This window comes from Seriola aureovittata, chromosome 11, assembly GCF_021018895.1.
Source record: "Seriola aureovittata isolate HTS-2021-v1 ecotype China chromosome 11, ASM2101889v1, whole genome shotgun sequence".
NCBI lineage: Eukaryota > Metazoa > Chordata > Actinopteri > Carangiformes > Carangidae > Seriola > Seriola aureovittata.
Genome location: NC_079374.1, coordinates 15,233,519 through 15,252,194, shown reverse-complemented (window position 1 = coordinate 15,252,194; position 18,676 = coordinate 15,233,519). Strand labels below are relative to the sequence as shown.

Genomic DNA, 18,676 nt, shown 5'->3' with positions numbered 1-18,676 from the left:
ATGCCTTCCCTCTGCTGCTGAAAAATGGAAAATGAAGACAAATCGTCCCTAATAATATGCTCATTATGCTCAGTGTCCATTTCAGAATAGAGTGGGACAAAGGAAGAGCAAGGGGAAATGGCATTTCTGCATGTATGAGTTCTCAACCTGACAGCCAAGCCGCAACGGTAGTTTTAACTCTATTTTTATAGCTAGTCTCACTTTTATGTGTAACAATTTTCTGGTTATCACACCAGTTCTCCTGTTTGTTTGGAGAGGGGTATTGAAAATAATTTTTGTTGAGGAATGCAGTCAGCTGCATCCATTTAAGTGTTTGTTTCTCCGGAGCAAGCACGCACCAAGCCGCCACCGCCCTTCATCTAGCCTCTGCCAAGTATAATCTGTTAAAGCCACGGTGAGAGGGCTGAGGGGGAGAATTAAATGACTATAACGCACCAGGAATGTGGGCCATTCATTCTCAATAGACAGCAGTATGTTATTTCTCCCTGACAATTTGCAGATGCTTTTAAAAGAGACTGCAGCCCTTCTATCAAGGGAGCAGAATAAAGAAGGCAGACAGATTAGTCTCCTCTAAGGTTGTTTGAATGTTGCTACTTTCAGGAGTCAGGCTGCTGAGAGGAAGAGATATGCATGAAGGCTCCTGTGCCTGGGAGATTCTGTCCCTCTCACTCGGTCACAGCTGTGCCAAAAGCCGTCGTTCATGTGGCCGTGGTTTACATGGGATGAGAAGTCTCTGGTGGTCCTAGACGGCCTCATTAACCCTGTTTTTATTTTCATCCTTTCTTTCCCTCCCCCTCTTATATTCTCTCCTGCTTTCTTCTCGGTTGCTATTGCCTCTCCTTTTACGTCTTCCCACTACCTCTTCTTTCTTCATACCCTCGCCCCCTTCAAACCTTTGAACAAGAGGCGCTGAACTGATTCCCTGCCAAGCTTCTGCTAGTGGCTATTGTGAGCACTGCCGCAGAATGAAAGGATTCTTGGCTATTGAGTTTGCCACAACAGCACACAGCGGCAGTATTATTCTTTTTTACTTTGTTTTACTTCATAACCTGCACAACAAGATGCCTTCCATTTCAAAGTACATGTTTATTTTGTTTTATTTCATTGTTTGTGCATTCCATAGTTAAATTTCACCTTTTTGCCTTGAAGCTATTTGGGTGTTTAATAGAACCCATTAATAAGTCTAATTTTGTGAATCTACAGTTTATATTGCAGCTACAATGGTTTATTTAGCAATAAGACACCAGAGAGCATACTAAAAGCTAGGAGACATTCACCCTGGAGTGCCTAAAACCCTCTAAGCTGCTCTAAAAGCATTGCATTAAGTGCCTTATTGCTCATTAATGGTATTTAAAAATAATTTATTTTGTATGGATAATTAAAAATCATAAATATTTTTGACAATGCCATTCCTAAATAATGGATAAACAAGCCTGTAGGTGTGGAGTGCAACTGATGTTCAGCCTCGGAATTGAACAATGTACACCATGTAGAGTAGTTAGAGGGGGCTATTGTCAGGGACCAAACATAACCAGATTAGGCAGGGTTTCTTAGATAATATCTTTTAGTTAGTTTTTGAAAACTAACAAAAACTAAAAAAACATTTAGAAAAAAGCTTGAATATGTAACTGGTCTCTACAGCCTTGTTTATTTTTTACAAGGATGTTTGCTGTGCCTCCTCTTATTTATTTAACACACTGCGATCGCTAAACAGACTATCATCTGTAAAATTAAATTAACAAAATTTTATAAAACTAACTGATCAAGGCAGCGGTAGATCAGTAACTCCAGTGTTTTGCAAGGTGAAAATTTGTCAATGGATTGTGGTTGCTTTGAACGGAACAAGTAAACAAGGATCTTACACTTTAACAAAAAGGTCTATGAGTCATATCCATAATGTTGTCAGACACTTATAACAATCTGTACCTGTCAGTGAAAAACAAGCACCTTAAGTGAACATACTTTGACACAGACAAAAGCCCAGTTTTAATCGCACTGCAGCAGCTGTTTAGTAGTTATAGCTGATGTTACACCCAAAAGCATGGGAAAATAAGGCACAGATGCAAAAATCCCAGGGTTATCCTTTAACCCTCAGTGATCCTGCCAGAATAGTAGAGGCCCACCGGGATTTCTCCCAAACCTCCTGATTACCACTCCTCACACACCTGGTGGCGAAGCAGAACCAACTGTGGTATTCACTCAGAGAAATTTGGGCTAGTCATAACAATCAACTAGTCTCAGCCAGTGTATAATCTGGACTACAACCTACTTTTAATAATCATTAACCATTAATGTAGTTAATTGATTGTCCTATGTATTCATTATGTAGCTCGAGGTTAGCATAGCCTTTGACCGGCTGCCTGATGCCCTCCCAGAGCTTGGCTTCTTAACCACTGAAGACTTGGTGCTTCAAAGGTCAGCCTCAGTCTGGCCCACTATCTACATCTAAAATCTTCACTAGCTGTGCCCACAAAGGCCCTCTGCTCCCAAAGGAGGCAAACATGCTTATTTATTAATTTCCTCTGTCTCAGGCTGTGACAAGAATCCCTCATTTAGCTGGTTCTGCATGGTAGCAGCAGCCTGCGCCTGAGCTCGTGCAGTTGGAGAGGACCCAAGTGACGTTTGGAGGCTCGTGAAATGTGCAGTGAGCAGTTAGTTGCCAACTGTGTACTGGTCCACCCGGATTCACAGTTGAGTGAGCTTCACTGATGTGAGGTTTAACACAAACATGGGCATACAGATCACTTGAAATGTGTGGGTTTGTTTGATGGAGATTAAAGAAATCTGAAATCTCTTTATATCCATCTTGTCCTCACATATGCACCCATATGTGTTCAACTTTCAATTCAATTTTAGTTCAAATGGGTGTAGTACTTAGCCCATTTGTGCCATCTTTAGAACTTCACAGTAAAAGCATGACCATTATTGTACCAGTTGATAAAAAAAATATGTTTTTGTCATTTCAAATTAACATATTCAGCCCCAGCTTTGGTTTAATCAGGGGTGTGATTGGCTGAATCATGCCATTATTGTAGTCCATTTTCAAGCATTAGCCCTTAGTTTGAAAGAAGCTTTGCAACCAATTATCCATCCTTAATAGGGTCGTTTTCATCCAATTTCTCATCCATTTATTTTCTTTTTGCCGTTTTGTTTCATTGGAGATTTTTCCCTGTTTTCTACCTATCTGAAATGCCATGTGCACTGCTACTGTCCTCTCTGCTAGCCCTACTCTTGATCTGGGGAAAGTGTACACTAATTGCCTCTTCATCCTGTCAGCAATGGGCTTCACTAGGAGGGTGTAGCATGCAGGACGTTCACAGAGTCGTGGCTAAATGTGCTCTCAGGATCACATGCCTGAGATGAATGTCTGTTATCAAACGAAAACAAATCACATCCTACAAATCACAAATCCCACTTTTACTTGAGTGAAGTACTAGAGTAATCCCTGACAATATGTAAAATAATTATGTTGCTATTACAGAATCAAATTTTTTTCTGATAACTGGTTAAAATAAACTTAGACACCGACAGCCAACATCTTAATCTGTTTGTTTGATACTGTTTCACTATTGGACAGTGGCTGGACTAAAATAAAATGGAGATTTGATAACTTGAGGTTTGACAATGATATTGAAATCTCAAGAAATGTTTAAAATGACCAAATCTGAAGATGTACTCCCTTGAAGAAAGAGCACATATATGTGTTGTGTTTGCATTTGATATTTTTAGACAATTTGATTTTGGTTGGGTAATGGGATGAGGGTGATGAGTCTCATAGTCATGGGTCTTCTTTACACAGAAGCATTCAGAGCAGCAAATGTTGCTGTTACCTCATTCTGCTGTTATTGTTTGACATCTGGACTGAATCTGAGCCAGAGAGGACTTATAGTGACCTGTCTGGAAGGGAGTTTTAATTGCAGCCCTCACCTGTGAGTTTCTGTTTCTCACCGTCGGCAGGTTGGCCTGTTGCTCATTACAGAGGCTCAGGCTGCTTCCTGCACCACACATTTCTTAACATCTGCTCTAACCATGCTCTGATTGGTTCACATTCTTCTTAGACGTTCACAGTTCACTCTGGTCGACCCTCATCAGTGGTCCATTTAGTGCAGTGTTTACGATTTGCTCCTGCCAATTCTACCTGCACAAGAAAAACAACACTGACTGACAACACCAAGGCCAAATAAAACAAAACTTCTCAATGCCAGTCGCAGCTCTTTATCATACATTGTCTCCTTTTGTATATCAAGTACACAAAAAGACTGTTTAATCACATTCAGAGTGGCAATGTTTGGGCAGTTTGTTTTGTTCATTTCTCCACGATGCTCTTTAGAGTGTAAACAGACTAATTAATTGTTATTTCCTCTCAAGCAGGGAGCAGATCATATGTGGATTTTGGCAGCCAGATGGCCATTGGCTGTAGTTTTTGTGTTGTGTTTAAGTGCAACAAAAGAGAACAAAAGGGAATGCAGCTGCCCAACCTTGTCTGTCCTCAGTCTTGACAAAAATGATCTTGGTGTGTCAAGAACATGTAACCTGATAGAGAATCGGAAACAAGCATTGAATGTATTTTTATTTAATTTTAGTTGGGGTGACAATCAAATCAAGAAGGCTTGAGATGGTTTGTTTTTCTAACCTCTAATCCATTAAAATGTTCTCATAGGAGTGTCATGTTGAATATCTCTAGCAGAGCCATGGTGTTTCGGCACTGTTTATGTCATCTCTACATAATGTGGATTTGCAATGATACATGTTATTAGCAGTAGTTGATAGTTTTCTCAAGCTTGGTTTTATTGCCTTAAAGAACCATACTATTTTTTGCACATACATGTATACATTATTGACAACCATTTCACTTCACGTTCAATGGCTGGGTGACCAGAGTTGGTGGAATTTGTTTTCGGTGTGGCATGGAAAAAGCTCAGTGCCATTCACACATACACAGCGTCAGCAGCACAATATATATGATAAATCACACAATTTCCTCAAGCATATCATGATTTTTTATTTTTTATTAAGTTTTTCCTACCTTCCATACGTCATACTGATTTCCGTTCATTTCCATCAAATATGAAAATTAACCTGAAACTTGCTTGAGCGAGGTCACAGTGAACATCGTGTATGCTTTTATTTTTTGTCAGGGTTGCATTATTGTTTTATGGTAATGCACTGCAGACTTTGCAAATCAGTGGACTACATTACCATGCATCAATGACATTAAATTTGACATCAATTAAAGGAGACATGTTGTTTAATTTGATTGATTACCTAACTCAAGCAAATATCAAGTCTCTTGAAATAAACTTTCACAACCCAACAGAATAAATAGAAATGAGTGTAATATAAAGCAGCCTATCCCCACCCCCTATGCTATGACTGATACTGCTGTCCAAAAAGAATTACAATAAATAAGCTGAAAGTCACTCAGTGTCTTGCTAACTCACAATTTGACAGTACACACGCAGGTTGATTGACAGATTTTGCTCATACAGGGCTCAAACCATTGACACTTCGCTTATGAGGCTGTCTGCGTAATCACTGGACCATTGTGCAACTAAATGCTGCCACTAACGACTCGCATACATCTACAGGAATACGGAGCTCATATGCCAGTCAACACAGCCAGCTGGGCCAGGATTTAAGGTCAGCCATGTCCCCAGACCGCCACATTGCACCAATCTACGAGGATCGGACTTTCCAGGGCCCATTGTACCGTAGCCCCAGCCACACCCAGCAGGGCACCCTCTACAGGAGCACCTCAGGTTGGTCTGACGTTATTTATGTGTTACAACCCGAGAGACAAGTAAAAGAATCAGGACAGTGACAAGCCAAACACAAAGGACATGTCAGCATCATATCTAGGACACACCCACCCCTGTGATTTTTTTTTTTTTTGTAAACTGCCTTATAATATACCAAAAGCAGATTGTGTTGCAGATAAGGCAAATACTCCAGCTATTGTTCTGTGACTCTGATTAGCAAACTTTTAGTTTTTTTCACTAAATGAAAGCTCTTAGAGAGAATTTAAGGAAAATTGAAGAGATAGTGATTCAGAAGACAATGGCATTTAAATTCTTACCTTTTATGTCACTGGTGTGGAAAAGGTGTCAGATTCTGCAAACTAAGAACGGGAAAATATGCTAGCTAACAAGTGTAGGGCTGAAATGATCCCACTTGAAGAAGATGGTTTGATCCTTTGTGCAGTGTCCTTATAACACTAAATGTCATTTTTTGTCTTACTTCATTCATGTGATTTTGCCTGCTGGATTGTCAGCAGGCAGGTTCAGTAACTATAAAACACCAACAGAAGTTACAGTACAACAATCGTTTTAGGTCTGTACTTCCCAAGGCTGGGGTCCCAGGCATAGGCCTGGTGTAATTTGCTACAGAGCCATAAGAAATGATTTGAGAGGAAAAAAGAATGATAATTTTATGACTTTATAGTCCGTTTGTGCGGTCACTACCTTGAACTTTGAACGGTCTCTCTGATTTTTATCCACAGTTCATCATCGGTAAGCCTACTGCATCAGCATGTGCTGTCCTCCTGTTACTGTTGCAACTTGGATGCTAAAATGAGTATAAAACAAAAATAAGAGGAATCTCAGAGACCTTGAGAATTTGTTTTTTTTTTTTTTTTTTTTTCAGAGGAAGGTAGACATCATATGATATACTAAATAAGGAAATGTTTATTTTAGTTATTCCTCTTCCCCTCTAGGCTGGTCTGCATCAATGCTGTCAATATAAAAATGGCCCACAGTACAAAAAAGTGGGGATTTGCTGCTATAGTGAACAAACAACACAGTGTCAGACATACTCAAACCTACCAAACACTCAATTTGATTTTATTATTGACCTCCTATTTTATCTCTTTATTGCTCATGTTATCTCTGTATCTTCATGCAGCTGAGTCATGCAGGTCAAGATTAGCTCTTTTCAAAGCAATTTTTTACTCATAACATGATTATTTCCAGCAAACACGTCGTCGCATGAAGAGCACTTTCCTTTTGTTACTTTTGTTTTCCTTTTACCTTGTTGTATACATGTCCCCTTTGTCTTCAAATATTCCACAGTCTTCCATTTAATTTAGGGCCCTTGACACTGGTGTATTGTCTCCCTCGGGGAAGACCATTTAGCACCCTTTAGCACTATGTATGTTATGTCTTCCTTGCTTTTCTCTCTTCCTTTCTATTTGTCTCTCTCTCTGTCACCCTCTCCTTCCCTGCTTTCCTTCCCTTCCTCTCTCCACTGTCAGACAGAACGGGTGAGACATGAGTTAATAGGCAGATACTGATATGTCATCCTGCCACAAAAGAGTCCATTACCCGTGTGTCACACTGAGAATGAAAAGAAGGATGAAGGGGCCAGGGGACAGCTTGGTTACCCACGTCCACAGCCTGCTCTCCTTTAGCTCTCCTGATGTTGGCATTCTCCACTCATCATCCCTCCGGCCTCAGATACACATGCTTAGTTCGCGCTCATACACACACTCCATTCAGCCCTCTCCTTGGCACAAAGGAGATCTGCTTAGACCGATAAGTTCACTAATAAATGCTATTGATGCTGTGAAGAAGCCCCACAGACAAGCCAGTATAATGTGTTTATGCCAGCTATATTGAGAAAAGGCAAGTGGGGTGGAGCTGGCGGGTGTGTTCAATATGGAGTCTTTATGAGAGTGAGCTCATTAGAAAAATCCAATTTGATCCTAGAGTATTCTTTGTTATGTTGTGAAATGAAATTTCAATGGGCCATTTTCCCCCACCAGCTTTCCAAGCGGTCTTTGACTTTTCTGGGAGCTTGCACTTTACTTTTTTTGTGCAGGTAGGAGCAAGCTTTTTTTAATGTTAAGCAGAAATATTGATCCTGGTCTGAAAAGACGAGGAATAGGATCCAAATAGTTCTGGTAAAATTGCAGAGCTACACTGTGTTGTTTATAATTTGTTTTCCTGTGTCTTTGGCTCTGTAAGGTCCCATTTTGAGAGATAACCATATTGCAGGGTAGCACTGCTGCCCAACATAGAAGTGCACTGATGTGAGAAATTGTGTTTTTGGAGCAGCCCCACAAGTTGACGTCTTGGTTCCTGGTAGGAGGGAGTTTGAGCACGCACATGCCCAGTCCTGTTGGATAGCTGATAGAGATCTGACTAGCACAGCAGTCATGCTGCCACACATCACGTGGCTCTTGTGAGAAGGAGGGCTAAATCCAACCAGCTTGTTTATGCAGTTCTGTGTTTGTGACCCATTGTGTTAAAAAACTAGGTCACAATATCACTTGGAGCGGATGAACAAAAGAAAGATGACTGAAGCGAGATGCTGTCAGGCTGAATATTGGACCTTGGCTGGAGGAATGACTTCTCTGCATGTTTGTGTTCGTGATGCTTCCACTTTACTAGTGTATCACTGACTGTTTTTGGAGCTGGTCATGGTTTACCATTGTCTCGCTGCTGTGTTTGGCAAAGTTAACCTAAGAATACAGTGGCGCAAAGGAGCAAGAAGGCGGTGAGGAAAAGGATTTATGGATCATCGAGCAGGTTGAGTCCTCTTTGAAAACCAGCAGGATCCCTCTGGCTAAACACAACCTTGTAAAAACAAAACAACAAGCAAACAGGCCTTTGAAGAAGAAGACTTCTGCTTTGTGGAACCATGGGAGCTGTGTTTTATCCTCATCATTTATTGGTTCCAGATTTGAGAATTTGCTGAGTCTGTCAGAACAGCTGCATGTTTGTATTTTCAGCTTGGTTTAAAGTTGTAAGCTACCGGTGTGCAAAGCTCAGAGTTTAGCTTAAAAGGTCTGAAATGCTGCTAATCTGCACTTTGTCGGCTGGGACGTGTATTATTAATGTTCAAACCTCCTCTCTGAATGGTGTGTGTTTTTTCTTTTTTCTTTTTCTTTTTGGATGTCAGGTGTGGGGAGTCTCCAGCGGACATCCAGCCAACGCAGTGCCATGACCTACCAAAGAAACAACTATGCTCTTAACACATCAGCCACCTATGCTGATCCATATCGCTCAGCACAGTATCGGCCCTCTGATCCAAACTATACTCGCCAGGCTGTTGTCATGGACGATGGTGCCACCCGCTCACCCTCCATAGACAGCATTCAAAAGGATCCCAGGTAGGCACTTTTGTGTAATATTGTGTTTCTAAACTACTAGATGTAGCCTGAGGTTAAACCTGTGTAGTGTAAAACAAACCAGCCATCCAAAGGGACTACTTATGCTTACAAGGCATCCCTGTTCTGCTAGGTCAACACCGGTGTCCACTTACTAATCAAACAGAGAGCCCCTTGAACAGTCACACGCAGCTCGAACCATTAAACTGGCCTTACTGTGCCTTTGCCATTTCAGAATAGATTCTCACATGCACTGAAGTGCTGTGTCTGCTCTTGCCGTACAGACGTGTATATGCATAGAAAGTGGGTTGACCGCTGCAGTAAAACCCCCAGCCTTGTACATTGGGAGCTTTGTTTACACTCTGTAATGTCACTACTTGAACTACTTGAAGTGAGTCCACCAGGGCGACTGCCTTGACCCAGGTCAGTTCAGGAAGTGCATCGTAGTAAAATGTCCCCTGGAATATTTGTAAAAAGGATTTCTGTTCAGAAATATGTATCAGTGTGTTTTCCAGCTTCGTAAGCAGTTTGACCAACCTGGTAATTCACACATAATTCAACATAGTTTTGGATGCATGTATGTCAGTTCAACTCCGTCCCACCTTGCAAATTATATTTTCTTTAAGTAACATGATAGTAAATATACAACAGAATTTGTATTGACTTCTGAGTGTAAAAAATGGTTCCTAAGGATATTTCAAGATTAGTCAAGAAACAATGCATTCTTCACGTTTTTCTTTAGTGTCCTGCATACAGAAAAGTAGTAATCCAAGTGTGACCAAAGTGGATTGTTACATAGAACCGGATGCGAATGTAATTTCCTGGACATATCAGTTTGCCCCGAGCTCCTGAAGTATTCATTTTGAGGGAAACTGTGCCCGCGGAGGAGACAAGTTTATTCCTTTCTGTGTCATCATGCTGATACCTTTGTCCCCACCTGTGTCTCTAGGGAGTTTGCGTGGCGTGACCCAGAGCTAACGGAGGTGATTCACATGCTGCAGCACCACTTCCCCTCAGTGCAGGCCAACGCAGCCGCCTATCTGCAGCACCTGTGCTTTGGTGATAATCGAATCAAGGCTGAGGTAGGCACTGTACCGATCCCATGCTGTGTCTTAGTAGAATGACTTTAATCAAACACCTTCCTTTCTGATAATTATTATACATTATGCACATTCTTTGTGCATTTATCTGTGGAAATTGTGTCATGTTTAAAGGGAAGCTGCAGCTTAGTATACCTGGAGTTTTATTTTGGAAGCTACAGCCATTTGTTGTATTGCACTAAAATGCAGCAACATTGCTAACAATTCTTCAGATGATCAGACAAGTTGTGAACATTACCCCAAATTAAGTTATATTAATTTGCAAGAGAAACAATGGCTTTGCCTGTGCAAGGAGAGATACCACTACAGCTCACTTTTGGTTTTATCTTGCAATAAAGTAGTTGCTGATTGCTTGATGAATAATATGGCCTATTTTTAATGCTTTTGCCCCATTCCCAGACCTCAGCAATTACTCTGGTGAGTCAGTGTCATCAAAACCAAAAGAACTGATCGCCGGAGTCATAAAGATAAAACCTAAGTAATTATAAGCCATTTTCCTTTGAACCCCGTTTTTTAGCTATGCTCTAGGGATGGTAATGTCAGTCAGTCAGTTGGTCCACCACTTTGGTTCAGCCTGAAATATCATAACATTTAACGGATGTACAAAGATAAAAAATTTTGCTCAGACATTAATGCCCCCCTCATGACAAATTGTAATATCTTTGGTGATGCCTCCTCTTGTTTTCAGTTCATTTAATACCAAATACCTGCAAAAATAATGGCATTACCATCATCCTCTGCTGTAGTTGGTCTTCAGTGCTAAGTAGCAAATGTTAGCATGCTAACATGAAACACTAAGATGTGTTAGCATTAAGCTGACAGCACACTGTGCCTCAGTACAGCCTCACGCCAAGTACAGCTTCCAGTTAGCATGTCTTCCTCTGGATATCACAGTTTAGCAGGGAACTTGTTCTGCCTCCAGAGGTGTCAGCACAAGATGGGGGACAAAGAGCTGGACACAACAACTCAGTTCACTACTTTTGTAGCGATTAAATCTACTGTAGATTCACACACAATCCTCTTGTATAAAGAAATCCCACTATATTGCCGTGGAGAAGACCCCTCATTATGCCGGTTGTGCTTATTTTTACTCAACCAAGCAAAGCCAGCATGATGCTGCCCCAGTGTGTCACTTTTAGATACGTTGATGGCGTTCTAGATTCTGAGGCGTGACGTGTACCACAAAAGCAGCAGCATCTGTTTTCCGCCACGCATTTGGCTCTGTGACCACCTCCGGTGCCGTCTTATTGCCAGATCAACAATTCGCCCCCCAATTCTGTGTTTGTGCCTTTTATATAGAACGGCGAGGCGGGATAAAGGCGAAACATTCCCGCCTTGAACAGGCTGTGTAAAAGGGGCTGCATAGACACAAAGACACATTCACACTGCTTAGTCATATCATAAGCCAATGAAAAAGGCCCACAGCATACAGCAACAGAAAAAAATAGACATACTGGAATCCCTCAAATATTAAAGGTCAATCTCGTCATTTTTCAACATAATCTATTCTGGTGTGGAGTTTTGATAGGAAGGAACAGGGAGAGAAACAAGACATTAGGTTGTGTCTTAACAATATATAAGCTGAAAAATTATGACCACTTGTCAGAATCATTTCCTATCTACTAATGGTGTGTGATCCCATCCACTGTGTTTATAGGTATGTCGACTCGGAGGAATTAAACACCTGGTGGACCTACTAGACCACAAGGTCCTTGAGGTCCAGAAAAATTCATGTGGAGCTCTGAGGAACCTCGTTTATGGCAAAGCAGTGGATGACAATAAGATCGCTGTGAGGAACGCAGGAGGCATCCCAGCTCTGCTCCGCCTGCTGAGAAAGACTGTAGATGCAGAAGTGCGGGAGCTTGTCACAGGTAAGTCTGCATGGGGGAAGAATATGTACTGTATGCAGGTTACAAATTTTAGTGAATTGTAAGCTCGATGAAGTTACCCTCCCGCACACACATCTTTGAGAATGTGTGTATGAGATTTTTCCACAAAATGATGACACTTTATGACGTTCCTTCATCTGATGCACAAAGAGTAAAATCAGAATTACATCTCCACAGCATTCAATAACCCAAAGGCATTCAATGTACACTCATAAAACAGAAAAAAGCAGTAAATCCACACATTTAAGAACCTGGAAACAGAGAACATTTGAAATCTTTACATTTAAATAAATTAAACAAATGATCAATTACCAAATTGGTTGCCTAATCTTTGGTTGATGGACTAATCAATACTTAGACATTAGGTGTAAATAAAGATACTCTAACTAAACAATTAAACTGGCTGCTTACCCTGGTCTATCCTATCATCATCCTATCATGAATGTCGCAGTACATGAATCATGGAGGCTTTTCTGCAAGTTGCTCCTGCGGCTGTCACTACTGCATATGATACATGGAAAGAAATAAAACCACTTCCACCGGATTCATATTCTTTTATTACTTAGGCTGCAGAGAGATTTAACTCATTCTCTGTCTGAAAATTGTCCCTGACAGCATGCTTGTCATTCTCCTCCTCTTTGCATCGGGCTGTGTGCAGCTTGGTTGTATTTGTGTGTTGTCTGAGCTCTGCAAACAGGGTATAAATCCATGTTGTTTTGGATCAGGGTGGAGCGCTACAGAAATAAGCAAGCCAAGACATTTGGCTCCCAGGTGGCTGAGTCAGCTGTTTGTGCTCGACTTCAAACCCCCGCTCTAACATGGTCTCAGGTTACAGTCCAGCGGTCCTGAGGGAAAACATTACAGCCGGTGTACAAACAAAACACACTGTAGCATTTGTATATTGTCTGGGAAGAGATTGCCTTCAGTTTTTTTTGTTTCAACTAAGTGTCTGTTTACTTTGCCTAACACATACCAAAGGAGAAATAATCAGGAGAAAAGCATCTTTTAAAATCTCTGCTCATACTTGTGCTTGTGTTAAAGCACATTTAAGTATATGAGGGCTTATGTCTGAGAACCACTAAAAATGTCTCTCTTCACTCCCTTCATTCAAATTTCAAAATGTTGTACAGACATGCATTGCACAGTCAGAGTCAGCAGTTTTAATGTGAGCTCTGTTTTTCTCCTTTCAACCACTAGTCAGAGAGCCTGCTGTGGCTAATTGGTAGTGCAGGCCCCAGGATGGGGAGCAATTAGAAAAGGTCAGTACTGCTGCATCACCTTTGGTTAATTACAGCTGATGAGAACAATCCAAATAAAGAGCTTTCAGGTGGATGACAAGGGCATCTCACACCACAGCTTTAAGTGGAGCAGATAGAGCTCATTCACTCACCCACAGCTCCTTTTTACTTATTAAGCACAGTTTGGGTAATATTAACAATTTGAATTCAAACACCCTCTCAGGGTATTTAAGAAGGAGACCAGTTGTCAGGACTTTGGGGCTCCCTGGTGTCAGTGGCTCCCTCTCGACTCCCCTGCGAGTTCCAAGGGTCAGCTATGTTCCATTAGAGCTAGCTGCAAGAACAGGCCACCCCTTGCTTCAGGTCAGGGGTCATGTTATGGGGACATGCAACGTGATCTGAGCCTCCTTACCTGCCTTGTTGTCCAGCAGCTGTTGTGGTTATTGCGGTGTCCTCAAACGACCCTGAAGATCAAAAGGCCAAGCCCATAACACTGCCATTCGCTGCAATACAAGGGAATCCTGAAACTGGCCCTTTCATGCGTCCGCGAACACACACACACACACACACACACACACACGCACACATGCACAAAAGCAATATTGTGTTACTACTATATAGCTTCTTATCTTGGCTATACTTAGGCAAACTCAGCTACATACTTAATCATGATTTCATGATTGTGAGTGTTGTGTGTTTGAGTCTTTGAGTGTTTGGAGTTGGTTCACTTGGTTTTTGTGTTTGTTTGTTTTTCTTTTTTATTCCAGTCTTGTCCTTCATGACACCACAATAACTTTTTAACTGTGTGTTTTTTTTTTTTTTTTTTTTTTTTTTTTTTATCAAACTAGCACTACTTCAAAAAAGTCAAAACTACTTAGCATCAAGACACATCGAACAAGTTTTCAAGTGATGACATCGGTTGTTGTTTTTGTTGGTTGAAAGTAAAAAATTAGGTGGTTATGACCTTTGATTAGATTAAAAATGAGAAACTTAATTTGATCCAAAAATGAATCCGGTCATAGCGATAAGCAGAAATACACTGACTTCAACTGCACAAAACAAAAAATGAGAAACGCCCACTAACCTCAAAAGTACACCACAAGCAATTTGTCTGAGGTTTAGTCAATGCAGCACTGACAAGTTTCCAGTTCAACTCTCAAAAACTAAAAGGTTAATAAATTGGGCAGTTTTTGGTTGATCAGCAGCTTTTCACAGCTTGAAATAAATACCCACACAGTTATTGCTTCACCTGACAAAGTCAATCACATGCTGACTATGATTTAAGAGAATAAGAAGCAGTCAGACATTTTGGGAATCATTCTTTCATCAACTTCTAGACATCACTTAACACAGACTAGAACCATGGAGAAACTGCTTGCATAGCAGTTCATCAAAAGTGATAATTTCACTATAATTTTAATGTGAACAAAACCCAGCCTTATTGGTAAATATCTTTCTAGCTAACATGATATACAGTAACATGTAAAGACGGCCCATTCAGAGACGTCAAATATAGTCAATTATTTATGTCCCAAAAAACTTACTGATGTGTTCATCAGTTACTGGACTCATTACAGAGTAAGATGAGATCCTGTGGGTACTGGAGTAATTGTAATCATTACAACATGAGTCTAGCTGACCTGGGGGGGCTGATATTTCTACATGCCAAAGCATACTAACTGCTGGGCCAAGTTACAGGGAAAATCCTGGGGAGAAAAAAAATAGAAAACTATTTTGGAATTAATACAAGTATGAAAGCTCTGCCTTGGGTTTGGCAATAGGTAGATGGTGCGAACTTTGGGCTGTGACACACAAAACTGACCTCAATGAATTAGTCTGGTAAAGGAAAACATGCCATAAAAATAATCTGACTACTGACATACACCTAAAATTCTGCACCTTTTCAGGAATATCTCAAAAGTGATCTCTGTCTGTAATTCAGCCATTTTCATGCCACTATGAATCTGTTGAAGCAGTAGCTTTATATGCTCATAATATAAATGAGAATATGTCTAATAATTTCCGCTGTCAAGTTTCGGTTTGTCTAGCACTTGCATTGTTAGCCTGCTGTTTTGTGGACAATGAAAAAGAAGTGGTGAGAGACACTTTGCAAACTCAATGGGCAACAGTTAGCCATAGACACTCAATGATGGCCCAATGTCCCTGGCTCGGTGCGTCAGGGCCCTAAAGCTAAAGTCATACAAATACAATCCTGTCTGACCAGTTAGTTCCTGATCAGCTATGGTTTGACATTCATCCTCTCTGTATTGCCCTCTGCAAAGCCCCAGATCTGTTACAGCTGAGCTGCCTCAAGTCAAAAGAAATGTCCATTTAGTTTTCAGTTCAGCTAGTTCTTGGATCAGTGCTTCAGCAGCTATTGAGACATTCTAACCAGTTTTATATTTTTCACCATCTCTCTGTTGCACCTCTTGTGCTCTCTGTAGTTTAGCTCTGAATAGACTATTGGCCCGGGTGTCACAACAGTGTTTATCTTAGGTCACTATTTGAAAGCCACCAGAGAACATGCCACTGAGCAGAGAACAAGGTTTAGGACTCTGTTTAGTCACACAGATCGGCTCCTTTAGACTGCCAAGTATAACTTAAGGGTATTGCAGCTCGTGTTACACCACTGACATCATTGTCAGTCACACTTCAGTAATTTGCCTGTTGATTTCTCCGGCATGCTGCCACCTCCACAGGACCAGCGTGAAATCCTGAAGAGAATTTTCATTTCAGCAAATTGACATTGGAGTGGGTGTGGAGGAGCTTGTCCAAGGCAGAATGGATTGTGGTATTTAAAGAAGCAGAAAGGTTGCTCGGAAAGCATGAGAATTTATGTGTTATCTCCGCATTAATGGTCCTACTTCAGGGCAATCCAAGTATCCCGTGAGAAAGGCAAACACAGACCTGAATGTGCCTGCACGAGGAGCAGAGCCCCATCACCACAGAGGGATTTGATTGAAATGTATCCCACAGCCTGAGTAGAGCAGAGACGCAGGCCCACCTGATGTTAGGGTTTCGGCATGCAACCCCACACACACCGCTAGAAAGCTCGGATAAAAAGCCAATGCTGCATTTTAATGTTCGAGAGCCAACTATCACTTCATTCTCAGCTTTGCCTTGATATGTTGTCAATATAAAAATTAAATAATGAAGTTCACTTAAGGATTTTAATGGGTTTTAAAGCACTTTCATGTAGTCTTAAAAAGATAATGGTAAGTGAAATGACTGTTGATTAAATAACTGTCAGAGACACTGTTTGGCATGCATGTATATCTGTCTGTACAGCTTCTTGCCAGCTTAACTTCTTCTTGGCGAGAAAGGTGTACAGCGTGTTAAAAGAATAAACAGTGAGGTTATGTAATAAGAAGTCAGGAAAGCTAATTATTATTTTTGACCTCTTCCAATGAAATGTCCTTCTATAGAAAATACAGCTACAACCAGACAGGATTCAGTGTAACAGCTTGCCCTGGTCTGTAGGTCATGTACTGTATTCTGCATTTACAAGCCAAGGTTAGCAAGTTATAGCATAAAAACAATAGCAAAATTGCAAACGTCATGCATAAGTCATGAAGCAGTAACACTTGGACCACTAACACTCATGTAATGCTGTACATGCACTTCAACATTTGGCTGAGGCAGCATTGGATTTGAGTATTAGTCATGTACATAGTCCTGCGTCTTCGGAGTAGACTCCAGCTCATGCGGCATTAGCCTCCTCCAAGGTTACTGGTGCCCTGCAGAAGTTAGCCTGTGCCTTAGTATAAGCCTAGCAGCAAGAGCCATCTAATTAGAAGAACATGCTACATGCTGGCTAATCCTTGACAGATGCAGCATCAAAGGCTGCCAGGACTGTCCCTGATTATCAGTGGTTACCAAAAGTATATTTGAATTGAGTGAAATGATGGCATAATTTCTAAAGACTTTACATTATTTATATTTCATTTCAAATGACTGAGCCTATGCCATATGGATGCCCGCCTAGTCCTCTTTATTTCTTTCTTTCTTTTTTTTCATTTCAAGCAAATAATCTTCGCCCTGAGGATATTCTGCCTAGATGAAATTTGATATGAATGTCTGATGCCTCAATGCTAGAGTCGTGGTTCATTTCTGAAGAGGAGTATTTTCACTTTGGTTCTGTGTGAGCGTGTCTGTCTTTGCTTATTTGTATGTGTGCGTTTGTGGACACATCCTCACAAACTTGAGCTATTAAAAGCACAAGTTGTTGGTTTCTCTCTTGTGTTGCCCTAACAGCATATGACAGCTGACGTAACTGGAGGTGTGCGTGTCTGCTTCTCAATTGCCTGTGTTTGCATGTGTGTCCCCGCAGGGGTGTTGTGGAACCTGTCGTCCTGTGACGCCGTCAAGATGACAATCATTCGGGACGCCTTAACGACTCTGACCAACACTGTGATCATCCCTCACTCTGGATGGAGCATCTCCACCTTCGATGACGACCACAAGCTGAAGTTTCATTCCTCCCTGGTGCTGAGGAACACCACAGGATGTCTGAGGTAAACCACCTGATGAACACACTTGGCACTAGCACCCCACTGTGGACATCTGACACTGTTACATCTAGTGGGCTATGCATGCATACTGTAGCTCTTCTGTAAATAGCTATGTTAATGTTGTTTTTGAGGAATATATAATACTGGAGTGACCGACCAGAAACGTAATACACCAGAAAGTAATTTTTACAGACCAATCAAAATTCACATTCACAGTATCAGAATGGTGAGCAGTTTGTCATAAGTAGTGGCTTTAATATCCCACATTAAAGAAAAAAATAATTTTTTTGGTAATTGGCCAGGGTTAGGGTTCTTCAAATAGCTAGAATTTCGACCCGTTTTGTCTTTGTTTCAAAGCCATAGTTTCACATATTATTACAGTCAAAGATTATATGAGATCATCTTTGACGTCATTGAATAATCCCAGCTTCTCTCTTGGGGCATCCTCCTTTGAAGACATTGTGCTTCATGCAGAGCTCAGCCTTTAATTGGTGACAGCCAGTTGAACTCTGTGTGTGTGTGGTGTGTGTGCGTGCGTGCCTCTTTGCACACATTTATGCATAGGTATGGTTGTGTGTGTGCGTGTGCGTGCGTGTATGTGTGTGTGTGTGTGTGTGTGCGTGCGTGTATGCGTGCGTGCGCGTGCGAGCACACTTACTTCCCTATTTACTCAGCAAAGTGCTATAATGACTTCGATCAGACCACACACACACTTCATACATTATTGATGGTGTATGGGGATGGCAGAACCAATATTACACATTCAAGTGGGAAACACACAAACACACCCACACACAGCTGTCATTTTGTGTGTTTACATATGCTCATTTGT

The 18,676-nt window shown here is 41.1% G+C and overlaps 1 protein-coding gene across 6 annotated transcripts in view; it reads left to right on the top strand.

The window, feature by feature from the left end:
- LOC130177360 (plakophilin-4-like) overlaps nucleotides 1–18,676 on the top strand; it is a 77,440-nt gene that overhangs the window by 49,428 nt on the left and 9,336 nt on the right. For all 6 annotated transcript variants that reach the window (XM_056389036.1, XM_056389035.1, XM_056389033.1 and 3 more), the window contains 5 exons: nucleotides 5,589–5,759; nucleotides 8,899–9,109; nucleotides 10,056–10,188; nucleotides 11,864–12,077; nucleotides 17,664–17,847. In XM_056389036.1, the coding sequence (XP_056245011.1) occupies nucleotides 5,589–5,759; nucleotides 8,899–9,109; nucleotides 10,056–10,188; nucleotides 11,864–12,077; nucleotides 17,664–17,847 (913 nt within the window). The remainder of the gene's footprint in view (nucleotides 1–5,588; nucleotides 5,760–8,898; nucleotides 9,110–10,055; nucleotides 10,189–11,863; nucleotides 12,078–17,663; nucleotides 17,848–18,676) is intronic.